The sequence below is a fragment of the Leucopleurus acutus genome, assembly GCF_964270905.1.
Source record: "Leucopleurus acutus genome assembly, chromosome: 12".
In the NCBI taxonomy this organism is placed as follows: domain Eukaryota; kingdom Metazoa; phylum Chordata; class Mammalia; order Artiodactyla; family Delphinidae; genus Leucopleurus; species Leucopleurus acutus.
The window spans coordinates 12300872-12324035 of record NC_139154.1 but is presented as its reverse complement, the minus strand read 5'-3'; the positions used below and the strand labels follow the sequence as shown (position 1 = coordinate 12324035).

The 23164-nt window shown below is 43.5% G+C and overlaps 1 protein-coding gene across 4 annotated transcripts in view; it reads right to left on the bottom strand.

The window, feature by feature from the left end:
• Positions 1 to 2446: 2446 nt before the first annotated feature.
• Positions 2447 to 23164, bottom strand: part of USP39 (ubiquitin specific peptidase 39) — a 30657-nt gene continuing 9939 nt past the window's right edge. For all 4 annotated transcript variants that reach the window (XM_082851499.1, XM_082851501.1, XM_082851502.1 and 1 more), the window contains 8 exons: positions 19825 to 20050; positions 17871 to 17948; positions 16907 to 16974; positions 15772 to 15960; positions 10703 to 10845; positions 5570 to 5705; positions 3781 to 3867; positions 2447 to 2935 (listed from right to left, as the gene is read on the bottom strand). In XM_082851499.1, the coding sequence (XP_082707625.1) occupies positions 2888 to 2935; positions 3781 to 3867; positions 5570 to 5705; positions 10703 to 10845; positions 15772 to 15960; positions 16907 to 16974; positions 17871 to 17948; positions 19825 to 20050 (975 nt within the window). In that variant the 3' untranslated portion in view covers positions 2447 to 2887. The remainder of the gene's footprint in view (positions 2936 to 3780; positions 3868 to 5569; positions 5706 to 10702; positions 10846 to 15771; positions 15961 to 16906; positions 16975 to 17870; positions 17949 to 19824; positions 20051 to 23164) is intronic.

The following is a 23164-nucleotide window of genomic DNA, read 5'->3' as shown; positions in this document are numbered from 1 at the left end:
GTCTATGACTGGATTTGAGGAGTAATACATATAACCATCAGTGGATACATGACTCTTGGGACTGCATCTCATTTTGAGAAGGGTTGAAAACTTGTTCTCTCATAAGAAGGGCAGCTGTTTCTGTTAGGCGTAAGGAGCTGTCTTCTTCGTTGTGGTGGCTGCTGGATGGGAGTCTGTGTGTGTGAAAGAGCACATAGGGCATGGGATTTCCCTGGCGGTCCAGCGGTTAAGACTTCACCTTCCAATGCAGGGGGTGAGGGTTCCATCCCCGGTCGGCGGAGCTAAGATCCCACATGCCTCTTGGCCAAAAAAACCAAAACATAAAACAAAAGCAATATTGTAACAAATTCAAAAGACTTAAAAAAAAAAAAGAGCACACAGGGCAGCTGAGTCATCAAAGGGGTGGACTGGGCAGGTTATCAATTTAGTGCCCCTCAGCTCCAAATTCACCCCTTCTGCCTGTTCTCTGAATGGATTGGAGCCCTTTAGATTTTTCCTGCCAGCTGCCACTGAGGCTTGGCAGAAGGGGGTGCTGGAGACACACCACAGGGAGAAAGGGCTTTGCTTCCCGGTTCCCGTGGGCTCCCTCGAAGGCAACGTGTGCAGCTTTCTCAGAATCAGGCTCTTGCCGCGCCCGAAGATTCTGCAGTGCACAGCCTCCAGCAGCAGCCAGCAGCTTCACCAGGCATCTCCCTCCTCCCCACGCAGTTTGGTAGCAGAGTGAGAAGCCTTCCTGTAAACAGCTTTCCTTAGTGCACTAGAGAGCAGATTTCTGACGGGTTCCAGCGGGACAGATTTTCAGCAAGGTCTAGACTTCAGCCTTGGACACTCTATGTCACCCCAAGGAGCAGTGGCTGTTCCTTCCATCTGCTATTCTTACCTTCTCTTATTACTAGCCATTTCCTCGTTGCTCCAGCCCCATTATAGCTATTAATTCCTGAAGTTAAACTTTCCCTGATCATATTTTTGTATGGTTTCTCTCTCCTGATTGGACCTGGATTAAGCTGGCACTAGCGTAGACTAGACAGTGGCAGAGAACAAAAGGAAGTGGGGAGACTCAAAAGACACAAAGTAAAAGACAGGACTTGGTATTAGATTAGACAAGGGAAGTAGGGGTGAGGGGAAGAGGACACCTGGAAAACTACCCAGCCTATATAACTAGATGAATAAGGGAACCCTTCACCTACACAGAAACTTCCAGAAAGGGGTGACGATTGAGGAGAAAACTCACAAGCTCAGTTTTGAACAACGTTGAGCTTGAGTTGACTTTAAGACACCCAAAACATATCGAGTGGGCAGCTGGCTCTAAAGTTCAAGAATTTAGAGGAGTCTGGGATTAAGACTGGAGTCATCTCCCTTAAACTGGTAAGTAAAGCCACAGGCATAGTTGAAATGGCCTAGGGAAAAAGTAAACAGTGGAAAGAAAGTGCCTGGCAGAGTCTTGAGGGATCCCAACTCTTAATGGCTGGATAGAGGAAGATGAGCCCACAAAGGAATGCTGAAGCTGTAAGAGAGGCAGAGGAAAATAAGGACAGTACGGTCGGCCCTCCACATCTGCAGGTTTTGTAGCCACAGATTCAACCAACCTCAGATTGAAAATATTCTGGAAAAAAAATTCCAGAAAATTCCAAAAAACAAAACTTGAATTTGCCACATGCCTGGCGACTACTTACATAGCATTTACATTGTATTAGGCATCGTAAGTAATCTAGAGATGATTTAAAGTATACGCGAGGATGTGCGTAGGTTACATGCAAACACTGTGCCATTTTATATAAGGGACTTGAGCCTCCTCAGAATTTGGTGTCCACGGGGGTCCTGGAACCAATCCCCTGAGGATACCGAGGGGTGACTCTGTTGTGTCCCAGAAGCAAAGGGTGGCAGCCAGAGGTGCATGGCTCCTACCTCCCATTAAGAGAACTTGCTTCAGCTGACTGACGGCCACCAACGGCTGTATCTTCAGATCTCCCACATCTTCAGGTCTGCCACAGTGCCCAGGCCAAGGCCACCCTTCCTCCAGGCAGCTCCTAATCAATGAGCTTGCCGAAAACCACTTCTGCTCGATTCTTCCGTGCTCCAGGCTTCCCACCGGCCTGGCTGAGAGGTTCAGAATTGCACTACAGTCAGATGCTCTTCCCACCTCCTTCCCTCCCTCTTTCCTCACACAGCCCTGCACTGCAGGTTGAAACCACCCACCTCCAGACTTCTAGTTAAGCCCAATAATAATTTCTCTCTTTCAGTCAGATATTTTGTTACTTAGAGATAAATGCATCCTAAACTGACACACCACCCACAGGCTGACAGGAAGAGACAAGCATGATGTCCACCAGATAACAGACTATAGGGTAGACAGTTTGTGAGGATTTTTTTTTTTTTTAAATCCTCCCCTTAGGCAGCAGTCTAAGGGAAGGATATGAAACAAGAGGCTGGTTTAAAAACAGGAAAATATTTAATCCATCCCAAAACACAAAGAAATGAAGAGAACTACAGGAAAACTATCTACCTATGATGGAAGAAGGGTGTTACTGGTTTCAAGCTCTAATTCCTATAATCTTGAGGCTTTGATGCATAGAAGAAAACTATCTTGTCCTTCAGCTACTCCCAGCTATTCAGAAATAAATTACATACATCTGTCAAAGAGTCCTGGCCTGCTAGAAGGGAGACAGACAGGAAGGAGAAAGGAGCATCCATCTACAATCAATTGATCAAAGACCAGCTGAGTGACAGCACAGAGCCATCCTAGGCAGAAGGACCGGGGATGCTCTGGTGTGAACGAGGACACATAAAACCTGGGCTGGCTCAGGGGCTGGGCCATCAGCCTGTGCTCAGTATTCGTATTTCCATCTTCAGCCAAAGCCCCCTGGGAGCAAAGCTCTAGATGCCTCCTTCAAGCCCCCTGCTGGTTGGTTTCATCGTTATCTCGCCTCTTCCAAATCTGTAAGAAATGAATACAATACATATTTAGAAGCTGGCATTCAATCCACAAATATTTATCAAGTACCTAAATCTGCGCTAGGCAATGGACAAACTATCACCCCACTTGTGTATTTGTTAAGTCCCCTGAAACTAACTCATAATCTTTCAGAAAATTCCTTCATTCAACTATCACTTTTCTACCCATCCTTCTCTTCCCATTCCAAACTACTTTTCTAAAAAGTGACTCATAGTCAGACCTGCCACTTTAGACAAAGTCACCAAGGAAAGAGTTATCTCTGGAACGAGCAGCGTCTCCCTCCTTTTTTACAAAGCTATAGCATCTTCTTAGCCTCAGTCTTCCTTCTCTGCAGATACTAGGACAGTTAGAAAGAGAAGACAGAGATACTCTACTCCATGACCTCCCGACCCAGTGGAGAGGACAGTTACACTAGTCCAGCTGGTGCTCCACGAAGACAGGAGACGGTGCGGTGGGGTCACGAAGAGCGCTGACTTTGCCCAGGGGACTGGGGAAGCTTCAGAGACAACTCCTAGCTGGCGGCCCGGATGGTTCTGGGCTCTTCCTCCTTGAAACCAGACCACACACTCGCAAAACTAACCTGGCTCACCGTAAGCAGAACCTCCTTGTTCACTCATCACTCTTCCCTGCTTCTCCACCCTTCTCTTCCCTGAAGGTCACTCCTGGGCTTCAAGGACCATATAATCTGGTCCCACCACACTCCCCGGTGCATGTCAAAAGGCACCCAACCTAACTCAATCCCATTCCATGCCTTCACCTACATCACTGCTCTCACTGGACCCACGCTCCATCTCCTCGATGCTCGTTGGAGTCTGCGGCCAACCCACCTGAATGTAAGCCTCCGACAGAGTGATCATCTGGGGAAGGATGTCAGTCACCTGGAGGTCTTGTAATTCATACCATTTGCCTGTCCCCTGCAGAGAGTACGAAGGGCTGGGTTAGTCTGCTCTTTGAAACTGAAAGGGTATGAGAGGGAAGGGATCACAGCTGAAAGCTAGAAAAATCAGAATAGTCACTAGACCATCACCCAGCAAGAGCTGTACGTAAAAGGGTGCACGGCCTCTGCCGGGCATCATTCAATTTTAAGACTTTTTAGGGTGTTCATCTTGGCAAACTCAATTCCTGCTGAGGACTCCTTGAAGTACAATGGAGTCTCAAACACTGTACGCCTTTTAAGGACAATAAAGAGAAAGAAGAGGAAGCCCTCTACTCCTCACCTAAGATGTCTCCCTGCTGCTCAGAAGTGACGGAATAGACACACTGACTTAGGAGGTGCAGTGTTAACCCAAAGTGGACATTCCCACCCCATCCCAGAGGACACAGCAAGTTAGTCAAGAAAAAGTGTCCTTGGTGGACACTGTCCACCATACTAACCTGTTTCCTTTGGCCTAAAAAAACAGTGCTGCAAATACAGCAAAATCTACCTTCCTTCATGCTTCCATAAACAAGAGGGGAAAGAGGTTTCTGGATTATGGCAGAGCCACCTCTGGAAGCTCACCAGCCCCACCCATCCCAACTTCTACGAAACGCCAAAGACAGATACACTCCAGGAATTCTGGGTATTCCAGTAGTTCAGAACAGGAGACACAACAAAAGCTCAGGATCACATAATCAAGTCCCTATTCCCGGTAAAACCAAATATCTAGGTTCAAATCCCAATTCTACTGACTTCAGATAAATTATTCAAACTCTGAGCCTAGGTTCCTCACTTGTAAAAAGACGGTATTAACACCTATCTTGAAAGTGTGTTTTAAGGATATAAACGAGATGAACATCCATGAGCACGTGGCATACTGTCTAGCACACAGCAAAGGGCTTGATGGACAGAGATAGTTATTATTAAACCCACGGCCCCAGAAGACTAATCAAATTAGAACAATCTGTGCTAGTAATCTGTGTGATACCAAATATATCTTAAGCGCGTTTCAGCCATTTTCAGCAAATTCACAAAATTTTTTTAGCTGAAAGGGAACCTACACACCAGTGCTTTGTAAACTTTAGTTTCATACCAATCAGAGGGTCTTGTTAACGTGTAGACTGTGATTCAGGAGGTGTGGGAGGGGTCTGAGACTCTGCGATTTGTAACGAGTTCTTACACGATGTCAGTGCTGCTGGTCCAAGGATTCCACTCTAGGTGGTAAGGCTCTAGTCTAGGACAGTGCTGGTCAATCTTGGCTGCACACTGGAAATCTCCTGGGAACTTTAAAACATCACGATGCCTGGTTCCCACCTCCAGATAATCTAACGCAGTCTTAACTCTGACACTTTGGGCCAGAAAATTCTTTGCTGCGCAGGCAGCCTGTGCACTGTAAGATTATTTAGCAGCATCCCTGGCCTCTGCCCAGTTGAAAACCAACAGGCACAAATTATGTTGTTCTCGCGTAACTGGCCTGGGGTGGCCCAGGTGTCAGGAGTCTAAAATCTGCCCACAGGGGAGTCCCATGTGCAGCCAAAATTGAGAACCGTTGCCTTAAACTGACCACTGTCCGCTCTATTACTTGCAGAATCCCAAAGTCAAGGATAAGAAAGAGCAAACTGAAAGGAGCGCCCTGTGAAATGCCAAAGGAACACCACCTGCTCCTGCCACTGCCACCATGAGAAGTCAGCCCCACTCACATGATGAAGCACATGAATCCGGTAGGAGCCCTCAGAGGGCTTGCCGTCGTGAACAATGTTGGCGATGAGGTCGTAGGTGGTATTCTTGTGCACCGCCTGTACTTCTTCAGACAAGTACTCTCTCAGATCCACATTTCTGATGATGATGAAAATAAAGTGAAGATCAGACAAAGCCTACTAGGTTAGCCCTGTAGAGGTTAACTGTCTTACCCAAATGGACCATGAAGCTCTGGAACCCTATTTCAGGACCCTGTATCTAGGTGGGCTTGAAGAGCCATGGGAGCCCAGGTTTGTGGAAATTCATATAATCTGCCATAAAAATGAGTCAAACTGGAAAGACTGGCTCTATGGGAAAAGCACACTTTAAAAGCATGCTTAGGACAGGGAGATCAGCTCAGTGCTTTGTGACCACCTAGAAGGGTGGGATAGGGAGGGTGGGAGGGAGATGCAAAAGGGAGGAGATATGCGGATATATGTATGCGTATAGCTGATTCACTTTGTTGTAAGGCAGAAACTAACACACCATTGTAAAGCAATTATACTCCGATAAAGATGTTAAAAAATAAATAAATAAAAAGTAAAAAATAAAAGCATGCTTAGGAACTTCTCTGGTGGTCCAATGGGTAAGAGTCCACGCTCCCAATGCAGGGGGTCCAGGTTCGATCCCTGGTTGGGGAGCTAGATCCTGCATGCGTGCTGCAACTAAGAGTCCGCGTGCCGCAACAAAGATCCCATGTGCCGCAATTAAGACCCGGCGCAGCCAAAATAAATAAATAAACCAATCAATAAATAATAAATTTTTTAAAAAATCTAAAAAAAAAGCCTAGCAGTCAAAAGTGCAGGGCCTGGAGTCATTCAGATCTGATCTGGAAACGGGGCTCTGCCACCTCAGAGCTGTGTTTGAGTTTAAGCAGGTGACGTAACCTAGGGCTCCTCTGTGAGAATGAGTGCCACCTTCTCCTCTGAGATGAGAACACGTGTAACCGCCCCACCCTCTGCCCTATCTGGGAATCAGCTGCAGCTGCAGTGTCAAGGGGACACCTGGTCTCTGGCCTTAGGCTATGAAAGTCTGATCATGTGGGTTGTCACCGTATATAATCACTGTAACAATTTCAATATGGCAAACCAGGCAGATCAATCCGATTTATTTCTTTCTTTGATCTTCTGGAACCTTATTTGTTTTTCTTTTAGTTAAATAAGCAAAAGGTTACAAGTAACAAAAATCCACCCTAGGTAGCTTAAGCACAAAAGGGGTATTTATTCAAGGGTTTCAGACTAGGAAATGCAGCTGAAACCAAGCACTGGAGAGGCAGCAAGATCCGAGAGGCACCTGCCCTCTTTTCTGCTTTGACATCAGCTTTACGCTTTTCCCACCCAGCTTTCTTTCCTTTATGGAACCCACACTGGCTACCCCACAGCTTCCAAATTTCTGTTCTGGTTGCCAAAAGAGACTACTGACTGGGTTCCTTCAACTGGGACTTAGAAATATAAAATTTATTTTTAATACCTGAACATTCATTTTTTAAAATATAGAGAAGCATTCTTGATGTACTTAGAATAAAACCTGCTTTTGTGTTTTATTTGTTGAATTCTGTCAGTTGAAGTATATACATGTACACCGGTTATTACGAAGTCAAGAGCTATAATAAATGCTTACTGTGAAGACTCCGATAACAATTACTAAGATCTCTCGAATAGCTAAATAGGGAAGTAGATTGACCGTTAACATGAATATTAAGAGAATGCTAACTACACTATTTTCAGGAAAAATATAACCTTCTGTAGCCTACAAATATTTATAAAAATTTAAATACAATGTAGAATAAGAGAGATTATATCCTATTTCTAATCGCTGTAGAACTGGCTGATGTGCTACCACTCAAAAAAACAAAACACAGTAATGTCATCTCTGGAAGGATTTACAATAAATGCTAATAGCAGTCACATCCAGTGGTCACTTCCAGATATATATCTCCTTTTGAACTTTAGACTATGAATATATTATCTCTCCAAAAAGTTTTCAATGCAAACCATGTATTAATAAACATCTTTGTTCTAACTATATTATGTAACTTTCTATGTGTTCATGATAGCTATTTATTTCTACAGACTGACAGTGTCCCATATAGATCAAAGAGTCGTTGCTGCTTTTTGTTGGGTGTTTTGTTTTGTTTTGGCCACTCAGCTTGCGGGATGCTGGCTCCCCAACCAAGGGTCAAACCCGGGCCCCGGCAGTGAGAGCGCTGAGTCCTAACCACTGGACTACCACGGAATTCCCTAAACAGTCACTGGTAAAATAAAATTTAGATATGAGTCTGAGGAAACCCATGTGAGCTCTAGAAATGCCTCCCGGCTGCCAAAAACTGACTTCTTGTATGGTTTTCTCAGCTTTAACAACAGTTGTTCAGACTTCTCTGAATGAGTCCTAGAGAAATCTTCGCAAGTATTTATACTCAAGTTTCCATGACTGAAACGAAACTGTTTAAGTGACAAAAGGGAATAAATACATGTTAAATCATTTGTTTTAGAAAACAGTCAACGGAGCAAACCATACTCATCCGCCAATCAGAACAGTCCAATTTTGAGACCACCTAAGTAGCTGGAAGTGAAACTTGAAGCCTGTGCTCCAGAAACCCTACCTCCAAATGAGCAGAGGGTCCTGATCCCTGCAAGTCTGACTCAATCTCTGGTAAAAAGAAGATGTGTTATGAATAAAACACAGGAGAAGAATTAGGTCTGATAAGGGTCCTCTTCAAGAAGCGGGGACCTTGGCTAACCTAGAACCATATTAGTCTAAAAGCAATGACAGTGCACAAAGTAATTACAGTACAGGTTTCCAGAATCAATCACACAGTTTGATGTTATCTAAAAGGCTGACTGGTTGAGAAGTAACCTTTTTCTCAACTTCTCCAAAGCTTTCTAAAAGACCAACTACTGAAGTCAGTTACCAAAAATCCAAATGCAACTGGTGGCAAAATAAACATACTACAGGTCCAATATAAAAGAACTGCCGGAGTAAGGAAATTTCTGTGGTGACTGAGCAGGAACTATCACCAACACATAGTCCTTCCTCTAGAGCTGCCCTGGAGTCAAGAGCGCTCCTTCCTTCCAGGAACAAACTGGTGACTGTGGCAATTCACAGAAGCCCAGTTCTGAACTAAAACCCTGATACACAGACTTTCAAGGAAAGCCCCTCTGTGGTCCTACGCAAGTTGGCAAAGAGCTGACCTTCATGTGCCCCGATTTCATTCTACTTGTCACACAAACGTAATACTAGAGAAGAACAGGATGAAAAGTGTGTGAAAAGAGAAAAAGAAGTTCTCCTGTAATCCTAACTACAAAGGTTTTCTCTCCTCAACCCCCACTGTTAGAGTCCTGGTGATGATGGAACCAGAAACAATAAAATGTTACACCTGGGGCTTCCCTGGTGGCGCAGTGGTTGAGAGTCCGCCTGCCGATGCAGGGGACACGGGTTTGTGCCCTGGTCTGGGAAGATCCCACATGCTGCGGAGCAGCTGGGCCTGTGAGCCATGGCCGCTGAGCCTGCGCGTCCGGAGCCTGTGCTCCGCAACGGGAGAGGCCACAACAGTGAGAGGCTCGCGTACCACACACACACACACACACACACACACACACACACACACACACACAAAAAAAATGTTACACCTGGAAGGACCCCTAGGGCTCATCTAGTCCAAGCTTCTCATTTAATCCAGAAGAGAATATGCAAATGACCTGCCCAAGGCCACATGGCTAGGACAGCACAAAACTCTGACTTCTTTAATATTAGTTACTACCCTCTTAAACACTACACAGAATTAAGAACCGGTACTGGGACTTCGCTGGTGGAGCAATGGTTAAGAATCCACCTGCCAATACAGGGGACACGGGTTCGATCCCTGGTCCGGGAAGATGCCACATGCCGCGGAGCAACTAAGCCCAAGCGCCACAACTACTGAAACCTGCGCGCCTAGAGCCCGAGCTCCACAGCAAGAGAAGCCACCGCAATGAGAAGCCCGCGACCGCAAAGAAGAGTAGCCCCCGCTCGCTGCAACTGGAGAAAGCCTGCGCGCAGCAACGAAGACCTAATGCAGCCAAAAATAAATAAATAAAATAAATAAATTTATTTAAAAAAAAAAAACCGGTACTATTTTCAAAGGAGAACACTGGCAGTCCTGGAGCAGTCTGGACATCTGGAAAATGGAAGCAATGGAGGTAGAAAGACAAGAGAAGAAGATGAACATTTGCCCCTTACAGCTCCCAACTACTTTCTAAGGTTTAAAAACACCACACTCCTGAGCTATTACAGCACGGTAATCCTATCATCCATCCATCCAAATCGTTCTCAGTAAGAAACCACCTTAGGGCTCCGCTCTTACCTTATCTAAAAGCCCACACACAGACCCACATTTCTTCCTGCCAGCCCTGCCACCAGGCTTCTCCATGTTCTCAGAGAGATCATCTTCAGAGTGGGGAAAACCATGTCTCTTGAGAACTGGAAACCAACTGTCTACCTCCAAAAGGGTCTTGCAGGAGCCTTCTGCGACTCCTCCAAATGTCCCATTAGAACACTCATAAATGTCTGCAAAAAGACAACTACATGGTCAATTAAAAATAAGACTATACATCAAAATGTATAACGTCCTCATCAATAGGGAGAAACTGAACACATTTCAGACTTTATCCTCTAGGGAAGAAATAAGGTAGTAGGGCCCCAAGAAAGCAAGACAAATCTAGAGTCATCCCCACTGTCCATCCTTAACTATAGCATACAAGATGCAATGACCAGAAAACAGATGGACAGACTAACTGCTCAGGATTATCTTCAAAGCCAGGAGAATCCTACCTGTCCTACCCTACTTTTACCAACTGTTTTTCCCTTTACTGAAAGACTACAATTCCCAGCAAGCAACAGGAGAGAAGAAAAAAGAGGAACTGCCTGCACGGAAATATCCATCTTTGAGGCCCCTAAAATATCTCTATCCTTCCAATAAAAACCCTTAACTTATGTAGTGTAGGTAGGTGCCTTGCAATCTCCAACTAAGACAGTCCAAAACTAAGAGTGGCACAAAGATATAAAAAGAAATTCAAGCTCATGCCCCCTAAGAGGAAGTGAAGGAGGGGAACACTCACGTAATAGGGAAGTTGACAATAGTCGGATTCTTCTCCACAAAGAAATTGTTCTTAGTGAATCTCTTAATACAAAAGATTAAATATGGAGGCAGCTTGGTGAGCTGGAAGCGCTTCAGAAAGTTCTCCTTGTAAGTCTTATATTCCTAGAGAGAGAAAAAAAATTATCAAATTAGAGCAGGGACATGAGTTTTGTTCTGGCTTGTTTGGGTTTTTTTTTTTTTTTTTTTAATTTATTTTTTGTGATACGCGGGCCTCTCACTGTTGTGGCCTCTCCCGTTGCGGAGCACAGGCTCCGGCCGCGCAGGCTCAGCGGCCATGGCTCATGGGCACAGCTCCTCCGCGGCATGTGGGATCTTCCCAGACCGGGGCATGAACCCGCGTCCCCTGCATCAGCAGGCGGACTCTCAACCACTGCGCCACCAGGGAAGCCCTTGTTTGGGGTTTTTTAATATAATTTTGCCTTACATGTAGAATTCAGAAGACACCTGATCCCAGAAACCACCTACAAGGCTGAGGAATAGCTGTTTAGCTACGGCTAAAACACCTCAACTGTGGGCTGCATTTCAGCCAGCACACAATCATACTGTTGAACTCCAACCACAGTATGGATATTCCTTTCTATAAGGAAAACAAAAATGTCAAGTGAAAAAGAGGATTTGTTAAAAGCTCAGAATTTAAAAACCATGAGAGTCTCACTTAATTCAAAATAAAGAAGAGCTTCCTGACCACTAGACGCATGCATGGTGCAACAGGCACTTAGGAGGCAGCGAGGAGCCCCTCATCACTGAGGGTTTTCCAGCAGAGCTGTCAACTGACATCCCACGTTCCTTCCTCCTCAAAGGCCCCGAGACTGGTGGGTCAAGTGCAATCTGTTGGGCAACACTCACTGAGGCCTCACTCAGCACGTTTGAGGGGATGGAGTGGTGGGGGCCCAGGACATTCTCCTCAGCCCAAGAGGCTTAAAAACTAGTGAACATATATTTACTTTTCCTTAACACAAACACAATGTAGTACAGTAAAAACTAAGAGATAGGAATGAAAAACTAATCATAATCAGAGAGGAAATACCAATGAGACCATCACTTTCTAGAGAGTCACATCACAAGAGAAGACAACTACAGATCAATATTTCTATGAACATGGACGCCAAAATCCTCAACAAAATACTAGCAAACCAATTCCAACATAAACAACAACAAAGACTTATACACCAATTATACATGACCAAGTATGACTTATCCAGGAATACAAAGGTAGCTTAACATCCAAAAATCAATTAATGTAATGTACCATTTCATATTAATAAAATAATAAGGCAATAAATAGGAATAACCAAAAACCATACAATCATCCCATTAGACACAAAAAAGCATTTGACAAAATCCAACACCTTATCATGAGAAAAACACTCAATAAACTACAGATAGGAAGAACTTCCTCAACCTGATAAAGGGTATCTATGAAAAATCCACAGCTAGCATCATACTTACTGGTGAAAGCCTGGATGCGCTCCCTTAAGATCAGGTACGACATAAGGATGTCTGCATTTACCACTTCTATTCAACACTGTACTAGAGGTTCCAGCCACAGCAATTAGGCAATAAAACGTGAATAAGTAAATAAGAAGCATCCAGATTGGAAAGGAAGAAATAAAACTCTCTCTGTTTGCAGATGACATGATCTTGTATGTGGAAAATCCTAAGAAATCCACTTTAAAAGTCTGGCAAGGTTGCAGGATACAAAATCAATATACAAAAATCAACTGTATTTCTACACACATGCAATTAACAATCCAAAACTAAACTTAAGAAAGCAACTCCATTTATAATGGCATCAAAAAGAATAAAATATTTAGGAATAAACTCAAAAGGAGTTCAAAACATACTCTGAAAACTATAAAACATTGTTGAAAGAAATTAAAGAAGATAAATAAATAGAAAAACACCCCACGTTTATGAATCAGAAGACTTCTATTATTAAGATGGCAATAATTGTCAAACTAATCTACAGATTCAACACAATCCCTGTCAGAATGCCAGCTAGCTTCTCTGTAGAAATCCACAAGCTGAGCCTCAAATCTGAATGTGCAAGGAATTGCAAGGTCAAAACAGCCAGAACTATCTTGAAAAAGAACAAAGTCGGAGGATTCACAGTTTCTGATTTCAAAACTAACTACAAAGCAGTAATAACTAAGACTCTGGTCCTGACATATACGTCAACGGAATAAAATTGAGAGTCCGGAAATAAACCCATGTGTCTATGGTCAAATGATTTTTCAACAAGGGTGCCAAGACCATTCAATGCGAAAAGAATAGTCTTTTCAACAAATAGTACTAGGACAACTAGACAGTCAGTCATATGCAAAAGAATAAAGTTGGACCTTGTACTTTATACCATATACTAAACTTTACTTAAAATGAATTAAAGCCCTGAAATGTTAAGAGCTAAAACTACAAAAGTCTTAGATGAAAACACAAGAGTAAATCTTCATGACCTGGGATTTAACAATGGATTCTTACATATGACAACAAAAGCACACACTATAAAAGAAAAACTAGACAGTATTTCAACAAAATTAAAACTGTTATGCCTCAAATGATACTATCAAGAGGGTGAAAATGCAAGCCACAGAATGGGAGAAAATATTTGCAAATCATACATTTGATAAGGGACTGGTATCTAGATCATATACAGAATTCTTACAACTCAATAATAATAAATAGATAAATAACCTAATTTTTAAAATGCACAAAGGATCTAAATAAACATTTCCCCAAAGATGATATGCAAATGTCCAATGAGCACATGAAAAAATGGTTAACATCATTAGTCATCAGGGAAATACAAATCAAAACCATAATGAGATACCACTTCACACCTACTAGGATGCCTATAATCTAGAAGATGAACAATAACAAACATTGGTGAAGATGTAGAGAAACTGGAACACTCACACACTGGTGGTAGGAACATAACATAGTGCAGCCACTTTGGAAGACAGTCTGGCAGTTCTTCAAATGGCTAACCATAAGAGTTACCATATGACTCAGCAATTCCACTCCCCAATACCCACCCAAGGGAAATGAAAACATGTCCACACAAAAACCTGTAGACTGGTATTTATAGTAGCATTATTCATAACAGGAGAAAGGTGAAAACAACTCCAGATGTCCATCAGCTGATGAACGAATAAACAAAATGTGGTGTATTCATACAATGGGATGTTATTTGGCTGCAAAAAGGAATGAAGTACTGATAGATGCTACAACATGAATGAACCCTGAAAACACTATATACTAGGTGAAAGAAGCAAATCACAAAAGACCACATATTATATGAAATGTCCAGAAGAGGCAAATCTACAGAGGCAGAAAGTAGATTAGTAGCTGTCTAGGGCTGGGGGAGACAAGAGGGTTGGAATGATAACTAAAGGGCGATAAAAAACATCGATGATGAAAATGTTCTAAAGCTGACTCTGGTGGTGGTTGCAAAGATCTGTGAATGCAGGAAAAAACCACTGAACTGTAAACTTTAAATCGCGTAATTATATGGTGCTGTGAATTGTATCTCCATAGAACTGCTACTTTTTAAAAAACTAAGTTCCCTTGCCACATGATGAGTAACCTGACAGCGCTGGAGAAGTAAAAACTTTCCAGCTCTAGCACACATACCACAGCCACACCTTCTTTTAAGTAAATTTCTGATCATCTAAGGGTATAAGCACTACTGGAAAAAATGTCTTTTTGGTGATATGAAGTAACTCATCTCTGCGTGACTGAAATAAAACACTGTGCTAAAAGCAAAGAAAAATTTTTAATCAAGTAAATGCCAAGAGATTTCACTGCCCACATCTGTGTCTATGAACAAGTTGACATCAAGAAGCCCTAGTTTTAATTATCTCAGAGTCGTGAAGGATAGACAGATTTAACACCTAAATGATGTCATAGCCTAACTTGAAAAGGTTTCTCTGGAATTTATGAGAAAATACTGGGGGGAAGGATTTCACCCTGGACATCAGTACCACATTCACACAGCAAGGTTTCAACTAAACTCACATTACAAGAGCACTATTAACCAATTTTATTGGATTCAAAGTTTTGTTTGTGCAAGTTTGTTATAATTTAATACGTGCTTAAAAGCTGTAGGTATAAAAGGCTTATACCAACATTGATGTTTATACTATTTTAAGTAATATTATAATAACAATAAATTTAAATCAATACTGAGGGTCCACGGGAATCTTAATATTACTTAAATTTGAACAAACAGTAATAATAGGGACCATGTGGCACAGTTGAAAAAGTCAGATGAAAATATCCCCAGCTCTGTCATTTAAAACCAATATAAACTAAAACCAAATAAAATAAACTGAACTAGATGAGCCCCAAGGTCTTTTGCCTCCCCAAAATGAAATGAGCCTAAGAAACAGGCTAGATACTTTAGGTTACCTATCTCTATGCATGTGTGTGTGCGTGTGTGAGAGAGAGCAAGAGAAGGGGATGGGGGTGGTGGGGAGAAATGAGCATTTACTATCTGAAAACCAATGAACCTTAGCTAAAAAAGAGAGCAGAAAGGGTTTGGAATGAGGCATCAAGTTAAAAAAAAAAGAACCAAAGTTAAAAAGTTTAAAAGAATCAAAAAGGATTAAATTTGTCCAGGATGAAGAAGGGAATTAAACCGAGAAACGGTTAACTCAGCAGATAAAAAGAAACCTTTAATTTGATGCAGAGCAATGGTAGAACAAGAATAAATTTTTTCATTGTATTTTAGTTTTGTTTTTTTTTCCACTTTAATACTGATGTTATGTTTTTTAAAAGACGGGAGTCTTTCGTACTTTTGTGAGTTCCTACTATCCTAAATACCCCCTTCCTTTCTCCATACTACCCAGCGGCACTGTAACTCAAGTTAAGAGTTGGGGGTGAAACATCAGGAAGTCTGGGAGGCTCAATAAACACAATATACTTTAAAATAAACGCATTACATAGACATGTGGCAATTTCCAAGTATAAAAAGAAAAATGTCAAGAGAGAGAACGGGGTATCAGCAGGGCAGGTGTGCTAATGGGCTACCTTCTCAGTGATGCCGTTGAACTTGGCCAAGATGTTGAAGAGCGGCACCTGGGGGATAATGAGCTGCTCCTTCTCGTCCTTGTAGAGGGGGGCAGTAGGAAGGTCCAGCGTCAGGTACATAAACGTGGACTCCACCATCGTCTCTTGGTACTCATCATTATGGAGCAGCTGCTCTTTTTCTTCTGCTGGCTAGCAGTGAGGGAGAAGCAAAAGGAGGGAAGGAGTGTGAGCAGAGTGGAGAACACCACAGATGGAAAGAAACGATGTTACATTTACTTCATTTAATATTGAAGTAAACCAAGAGGGGTGCCCAAGAGACTGGGCAGTTTCACGTGCAGTTGTACCTGTTTAGATTAATGCAAAAACCGGGCTTCCATCTTCAGAGAGATTTTATTTAAATACCAGACTCTTTTAAAAGTTTTTAGATGATCTAGAAAGCTTATCTGAGCTTTCTGGAAAAAACACGCCAGCACCACCCAGTGGCCAGAACACTGAAATCAGTCATCCCTCGGTATCTATGGTTGGTTCCAGGAGCTGCCTTGGATACCAAAATCCACGGATGCTCAAGTCCTATAGTTGGCCCTCCATATCCACAGATTCCGCATCCTCGGATTCAACCAACTGCTAAACGTAAACGTAGTAGTTTTATGTATTAAAAAAAAAATCCATGTATAAGTGAACCAGTGCAGTTCAAACCTGTGTTGTTCAAAGGTCAACTGTTATATCCAACCACTACCTCCCAAACTGAAGCACACTGGTGCAACAGGAACCTAGAAGAAGTGCCACTTGGCAGGTGTACTGTAGAACCTCCTCCTGGAGCAAAAGGCTGTACCGGGGCTTCCCTGGTGGCGCAGTGGTTGAGAGTCCATCTGCCGATGCGGGGGACACGGGTTCATGCCCTGGTCTGGGAGGATCCCACGTGCCGCGGAGCGGCTGGGCCTGTGAGCCATGGCCGCTGGGCCTACACGTCCAGAGCCTGTGCTCCGCGGCGGGAGAGGCCACGGCGGTGAGAGGCCCGCGTACCACAAAAAAAAAAAAAAAAAAAGGCTGTACCAGTTATCTAAGCATCTCTCTGTCAACCCTAAATCCCCTCAGGCGATATAGATCGGTCCAAAACTCGGTTCAAGCCACTCACCAAATCAGGATGAGGAAGCTTTTTAGTGAAGATCCTCATGGACCCCTGGAAAACATCAGTCACAATAGCTGTACAAACAGAAATCAAAATGCAAATTCTGTCAGCTTGGAAAGCATTTCCAAAATATAGTCCTAACTCCTAAATTTCTGAAATAAACCAGCATCTTCCAGCAGAAGACCCAAAGCTCTCACTAAGCAGAGAAGAACCTTTGTAACATATACAACTAAATTATACCTTTATAAGTATTTGTGTAAATAATTATTTTATGTCTATCTTCTTCCCAAGAGAGATGGGGCACACAGGCTGAAGATACCTGAAGAGGTGGCAGGGCTATGTGACAGAAAAAGAACGAGGCCACAATCCCACATGAAGAAACCAACACCATCAGAACACAGAAAGAAGAAAACTGCATTAGGTCTCCAAAATTATTCACCTGGTTCAGCGGTCTCTAAGCTAAGAGTTATTTTTGGCATTCATGAAAAATGTCTAGCTACTGCTAAGCCAACCTGGATGCTAAGAAACACAGGGACTCAAGGTCTGAGAATGAAAAGAGCGGCCAGCCTCATCTACACAAGTACATGCTCAGGGCGAGGCACGAGCTTTTAGTTTGTTCCACCAAATTACAAGCCAGGCAACCCGCCCACCAAGCCCTCGCTCTGGCACCGCTAGCATGTCTACAGCATGCTGCCCAGCCCCCCAGCTTGAAACTGGGTCAGGACTTCTAGAGCACAATTATATACCCATTTCCACTTATTAAAAATGCCATTAGATATAACCATATTCTAATAAAGAAAAATGGAGAGGAAACCATTCAGGAACAAGATTTAGCCCATATATACAGAGACACTACCCTAACACAAAAAGATAAACAGGTAAGAAGAAAAGGATGGGAAGCTGCAGAGCGTTTTTTAAAAGAAACAACAAAACAAAAAAGGTCTCCCTTTCACAAAATAACATGACTTACTTTTTTTTTTCTTCTTTGTGCCCCCCAGAGCTGAGTGTAGAGCATTCAAAAACCAGGAGAGAAAGTCGACTCCATCCCCTGGAAAAGAAAGAAAGATGGTATGTCGAAGCTGGGAGACAGTACGATATTCCAAACCACATGCGGGTTGGCATTTCTCAGTGTTTCTCCTTCCTCTCTGGCCACGCCATCCCGTCCCCTGGGCATCCTCCTCTACCTGGCCACTACACGCTGGCACTCCTGAAGGACAAACTCTCAAGTCTTCTGATCTTTACTCTCTCCCTTGGCTCTCTGGTTCAACCAAAATCTTCGATTTTATCTCCTCTATTCCAAACCTGAGTCTCATCACCCATCAAGAGCCATTACTGGGAGTTCCCCGGTAGTCTAGTGCAGGGGTCCCCAACCCCTGGGCCGAGGCCGCACCGCAGGAGGTGAGCAGCAGGCTAGCGAGGGAAGCTTCATCTGCTGCTCCCCGTCGCTCCCATTACCGCCTGAACCCTCCCACACCACCCTCCCGCCCCCCCCCCCCCCAGTCCGGGGAAAAACTGTCTTCCACGAAACCATTCCCTGGTGCCAAAAAGGTTGGGGACTGCTGGTCTAGTGGTTAGGACTTGACGCTTTCACTGCTGTGGCCCAGGTTCAATCCCTGGTCGGGTAACTGAGATCCCGCAAGCCATGCGGCATGGCCAAATATTTTTTTAAAAAAAAATTAAATTAAATTAAAATAAAAATTTAAAAAGCCATTACTGGGCTTCCCTGGTGGCACAGTGGTTGAGAGTCCGCCTGCCGATGCAGGGGATATGGGTTCGTGCCCCGGTCCGGGAGGATCCCACGTGCCGCGGAGCGGCTGGGCCCGTGAGCCATGGCCACTGAGCCTGCGCGTCCGGAGCCTGTGCTCCGCAACGGGAGAGGCCACAACAGGGAGAGGCCCACGTACCATTAAAAATGGAGAGGAAACCATTCAGGAACAAGATTTAGCCCATATATACAGGCCATTACTGAACTTCCCTTCTAAGTCACTCCTCAGCCAGAATGTTTTCAAAACAAAGATGTGAAGGCACATCTTTACTTAAAAGCGTTTGTTCACTGACTCCCCACCGTTATCAGGATGTAATCCAGCCTCCTTATAGTGGCATATAAACCCAACACCTGGTTCACCTCGGCTCTCATCGTTGGATCCAAGGGTCCAGCCACATGCAGTCTTCTCTCTGCACCAGGCAGCTCCATGCTCCTGTCCGGTGTCCTCTCTACCTGGAATGCCCAACCCCACCCTGTCTTCCCGCTACCTAAAACTTAGGTGTCTCTTCCTTCACTCTGACCCCCAGCCCACCTCCCATGTGCTCGACAGGCGTCCTTACTCTGTGCTCCCTCCCATAGCATGTTGTGCTTCCTCTATCACGGCACTTAACACCCTGTAATCATCTTTCTACATAACTATCTTCCCCACTAGAATAGGAGCCCCTGGAAGAAAAAACTGTGTTTCTTATCCTGGTAGCATTAAAACCTACTAGCACCATGAGTGAATGGTGGATCAACTGACCTGGATGCTAGAGAATATCATATCAGATACAGGTACTAAGAGCTACTCATGTGGCAATAACTAATTGAGTTTGGAGAGATAAAAATAGTCAAAATAAAATATTCTAGTCTGCAACATGGCAAAATGAGAACCAAAAGTGGCAGGCGCTTAATAAGGGATGGTGCCTTTCCCAGCCTCCTGGTTTTCCTGAGTCGTAGAGTTTAGTTCACCAAAGCAGACAGACTTTCTATCCAGCTAAAATCGCTTGGGACCCTGGGCAGGGCAGGCTGAGGAAGGAAGAGTGAGGAACCTAACCACAGTATGCACTGGACACTCGCTCCGGCTACTGTAAGGTTCACAGCAAAGTGGAAGTAAATGTGCTCATCAAACTAGTTGTGTTGCCCTAAAGTCAGAAAACATGAATTACTCCTTCCTTACCTTGCTTGGTGATCTGAAAAGTCTTCTTGCTGCAAAGGACGACAGCTTGAAGCATCTCATGGGGAGACACATGTGCCTTGAAATTTCGAGGGTTCCAGAGCTTTCTCATCAGCTCTCCAAAACGCTGGACCAACAGGAACATGATATCCCCAGGAGGACGCTTGATGTTCTTATAATTGTCTTCTTCCAGGAAGTAGTTTCGGAGAGGAGGAACGTTAGACAGAGCCTGGAAATCAAACAAACACTCCAATTAATCCACAGCCTTTCTTCAGGACCCCTGGGAGCCAAGCTTGTCCACCTAAAGTTCTTCTAATAGAACTGTGCCTGTGATGCCTTAAAGAATCAGAAGCAAATGCACTCCCAGAGAATCCCCCCCAGAGTTCACATTAGAGAAACATCCTTTATAGCGAGTTTCACAGAAAGTTCAGTTCTGCAGACACTCTGCTAACGTGGGTATAACAAAGGAGTTTTAAAATAAAGGTATTCGGGCTTCCCTGGTGGCGCAGTGGTTTAGAGTCCACCTGCCGATGCAGGGGACGTGGGTTCGTGCCCCGGCCCAGGAAGATCCCACATGCCACGGAGTAGCTGGGGCCATGAGCCATGGCCGCTAAGCCTGCGCGTCCGGAGCCTGTGCTCCTCAACGGGAGAGGCCACAACAGTGAGAGGCCCGCGTACCGCAAAAAAAAAAAAAAAAAAAAAAAAAAAAAAGGTATTCAAATCCCTATCTGCTGACCAACTTAATTAAAAATTTCCTTTGTTTACTCTAATTAGACCTGTGACTATGTTTGGATTCACAGGAACTGAAGGCTAGAAACCCAGATACTCTTTCTTCACCATGTATTTGGCTGGGGCAGACAGAACTATCTGGAGACCACAGTTCCCCCATCTCTCAACTGTACATTAAAACAATATGAAAAACATCTTAGTAAAACCTGGTGTCTTCCCCAAATGTGGTATTGAGAGTGTGGTAATAAAATGATACAGGGACTTCCCTGGTGGTCCAGTGGTTAAGACTCTGCACTTCCACTGTAGGGAGCACAGGTTTGATCCCTGGTTGGGAAACTAAGATCCCACATGTTGTGTGGCATGGCCAAAACCAAAACCAAACCAAACAAAACAAAACGATACAACTGTATATAAAAATGAATGTACTCTGTTACGATGGAAAATAGTTAAAAGGTTTAAAAGAACAAAAATTAATTTTATCTCATTAAGCAAAAAGATAAAGACCAGCCATGTTAGTTCAAGAAGAAACACATGCTTATTAGTTTGAGTTATGAAACTGGGAAGGAGACCACGGTACAGACCCTAAATAAATGCATAGTCTCCCCACAGGTACCTCCTGATGGGTTCATGAATCCTCGTCAGTGCTATGCTTACCATGAGCACAACTTTCTTTGACAAGGTAATTCTTTCAGCAAGGATAGAAGGATGCTGTTAAACACAATTAAACCCAGGTGTCTCTGGGGAAGACAACTCAGGATACAACTCAGGGTAATGATAGAGGTGATCAGGAAAGCCCCTACAAGCTTAGCTCAGCTGAAGAAACAAGGATTTCCTGCTTAGAGTTACTCTCAAAAAAGGAGAAGCATATGGATCGTTTATACTAATTCCTGCTTTTCCATGCTGTGGAGAGAGGTTGCTCCCTGGTTTCAGCAACAATACAAGCAGTAGGTGTCCTCGGAGAGAAATTATTCAGCCTCCAGGTGGAGTACTTGGTCCATTCAATCCCATTTTAGTGGAAACATCACAAAGGATTTGTTCATCTCCTTGTTTGTATAAATAGAAGTCCAATGCACTATTCATCGCGCTACAGAGCCAGGTGATCTTATTTGTATAAATAAAGAGAACTTCCTGTGGGGACTGAAACCCATCACAAAGCCAAAACTAACTGCCCTGCCCATATCCAAATCCTATCTGTCCATCCTGTAGCAGTCTTCACAAAGCCACGAGAGGCTGTAAGAGGAACAGTCCACAAAGTCTCTCTCCACCTAAGAATCTGACCTCTCCAGGGACCAGGCATGACACCAATGGCAGACACCAAAATTCACAGATATACTTTTACAATTTTTTACCAAATTCTTCATGCAAAAATATCACGAACAAAGTTTAAAGGCCAAAAAAGAACTAGAACGAAATATGTGCAACATATGCAAAAAAAGAGGCCAATATATATATGCCTACTTTTTTTTTAAGTTTGAACATCTGATTTTTTTTAACACCTTTATTGGAGTATAATTGCTTTATAATGGTGTGTTAGTTTCTGCTTTGTAACAAAGTGAATCAGTTATACATATACACATGTTCCCATATCTCTTCCCTCTTGCGTCTCCCTCCCTCCCACCCTCCCTATCCCACCCCTCTAGGTGGTCACAAACCACCGAGCTGATCTCCCTGTGCTATGGGGCTGCTTCCCACTAGCTATCTATTTTACGTTTGGTAGTGTATATATGTCCATGCCACTCTCTCACTTTGTCACAGCTTACCCTTTCCCCTCCCCATATCCTCAAGTCCATTCTCTAGTAGGTCTGTGTCTTTATTCCCATCTTACCCCTAGGTTCTTCAATGACCTTTTTTTTCTTAGATTCCATACATGTGTTAGCATACGGTGTTTTTCTTTTTCTGACTTACTTCACTCCGTATGACAGACTCTAGGTCTATCCACCTCACTATAAATATCTCAATTTCATTTCTTTTTATGTCTGAGTAATATTCCATTGTATATATGTGCCACATCTTCTTTATCCATTCATCCGATGATGGACACTTAGGTTGCTTCCATGTCTGGCTATTATAAATAGAGCTGAAATGAACATTTTGGTACATGACTCTTTTTGAATTATGGTTTTCTCAGGGTATATGCCCAGTATTGGGATTGCTGGGTCGTATGGTAATTCTATTTTTAGTTTTTTAAGGAAACTCCATACTGTTCTCCATAGTGGCTGTAACAATTTACATTCCCACCAACAGTGCAAGAGTGTACCCTTTTCTCCACACCCTCTCCAGCATACTTTTAATCCTCAATAAAATGGACCACTAATAAAAAAATGAGCACATAAGGCCCAACAACTCATGAAAAAATATAATAATCAACTTTAGAAGTGAATTCTTAAAAAGTAAATTAAAATGGAGATACCTATCAAAATGGAAAAAGTTGGGCTTCCCTGCTGGCGCAGTGGTTAAGAAACTGCCTGCCAATGCAGGGGAAATGGGTTCAAGCCCTGGTCCGGGAGGATCCCACATGCCACAGAGCAACTAAGCCCGTGCGCCACAACTACTGAGCCTGTGCTCTAGATCCCATGAGCCACAACTACTGAGCCCGCGTGCCACAACTACTGAA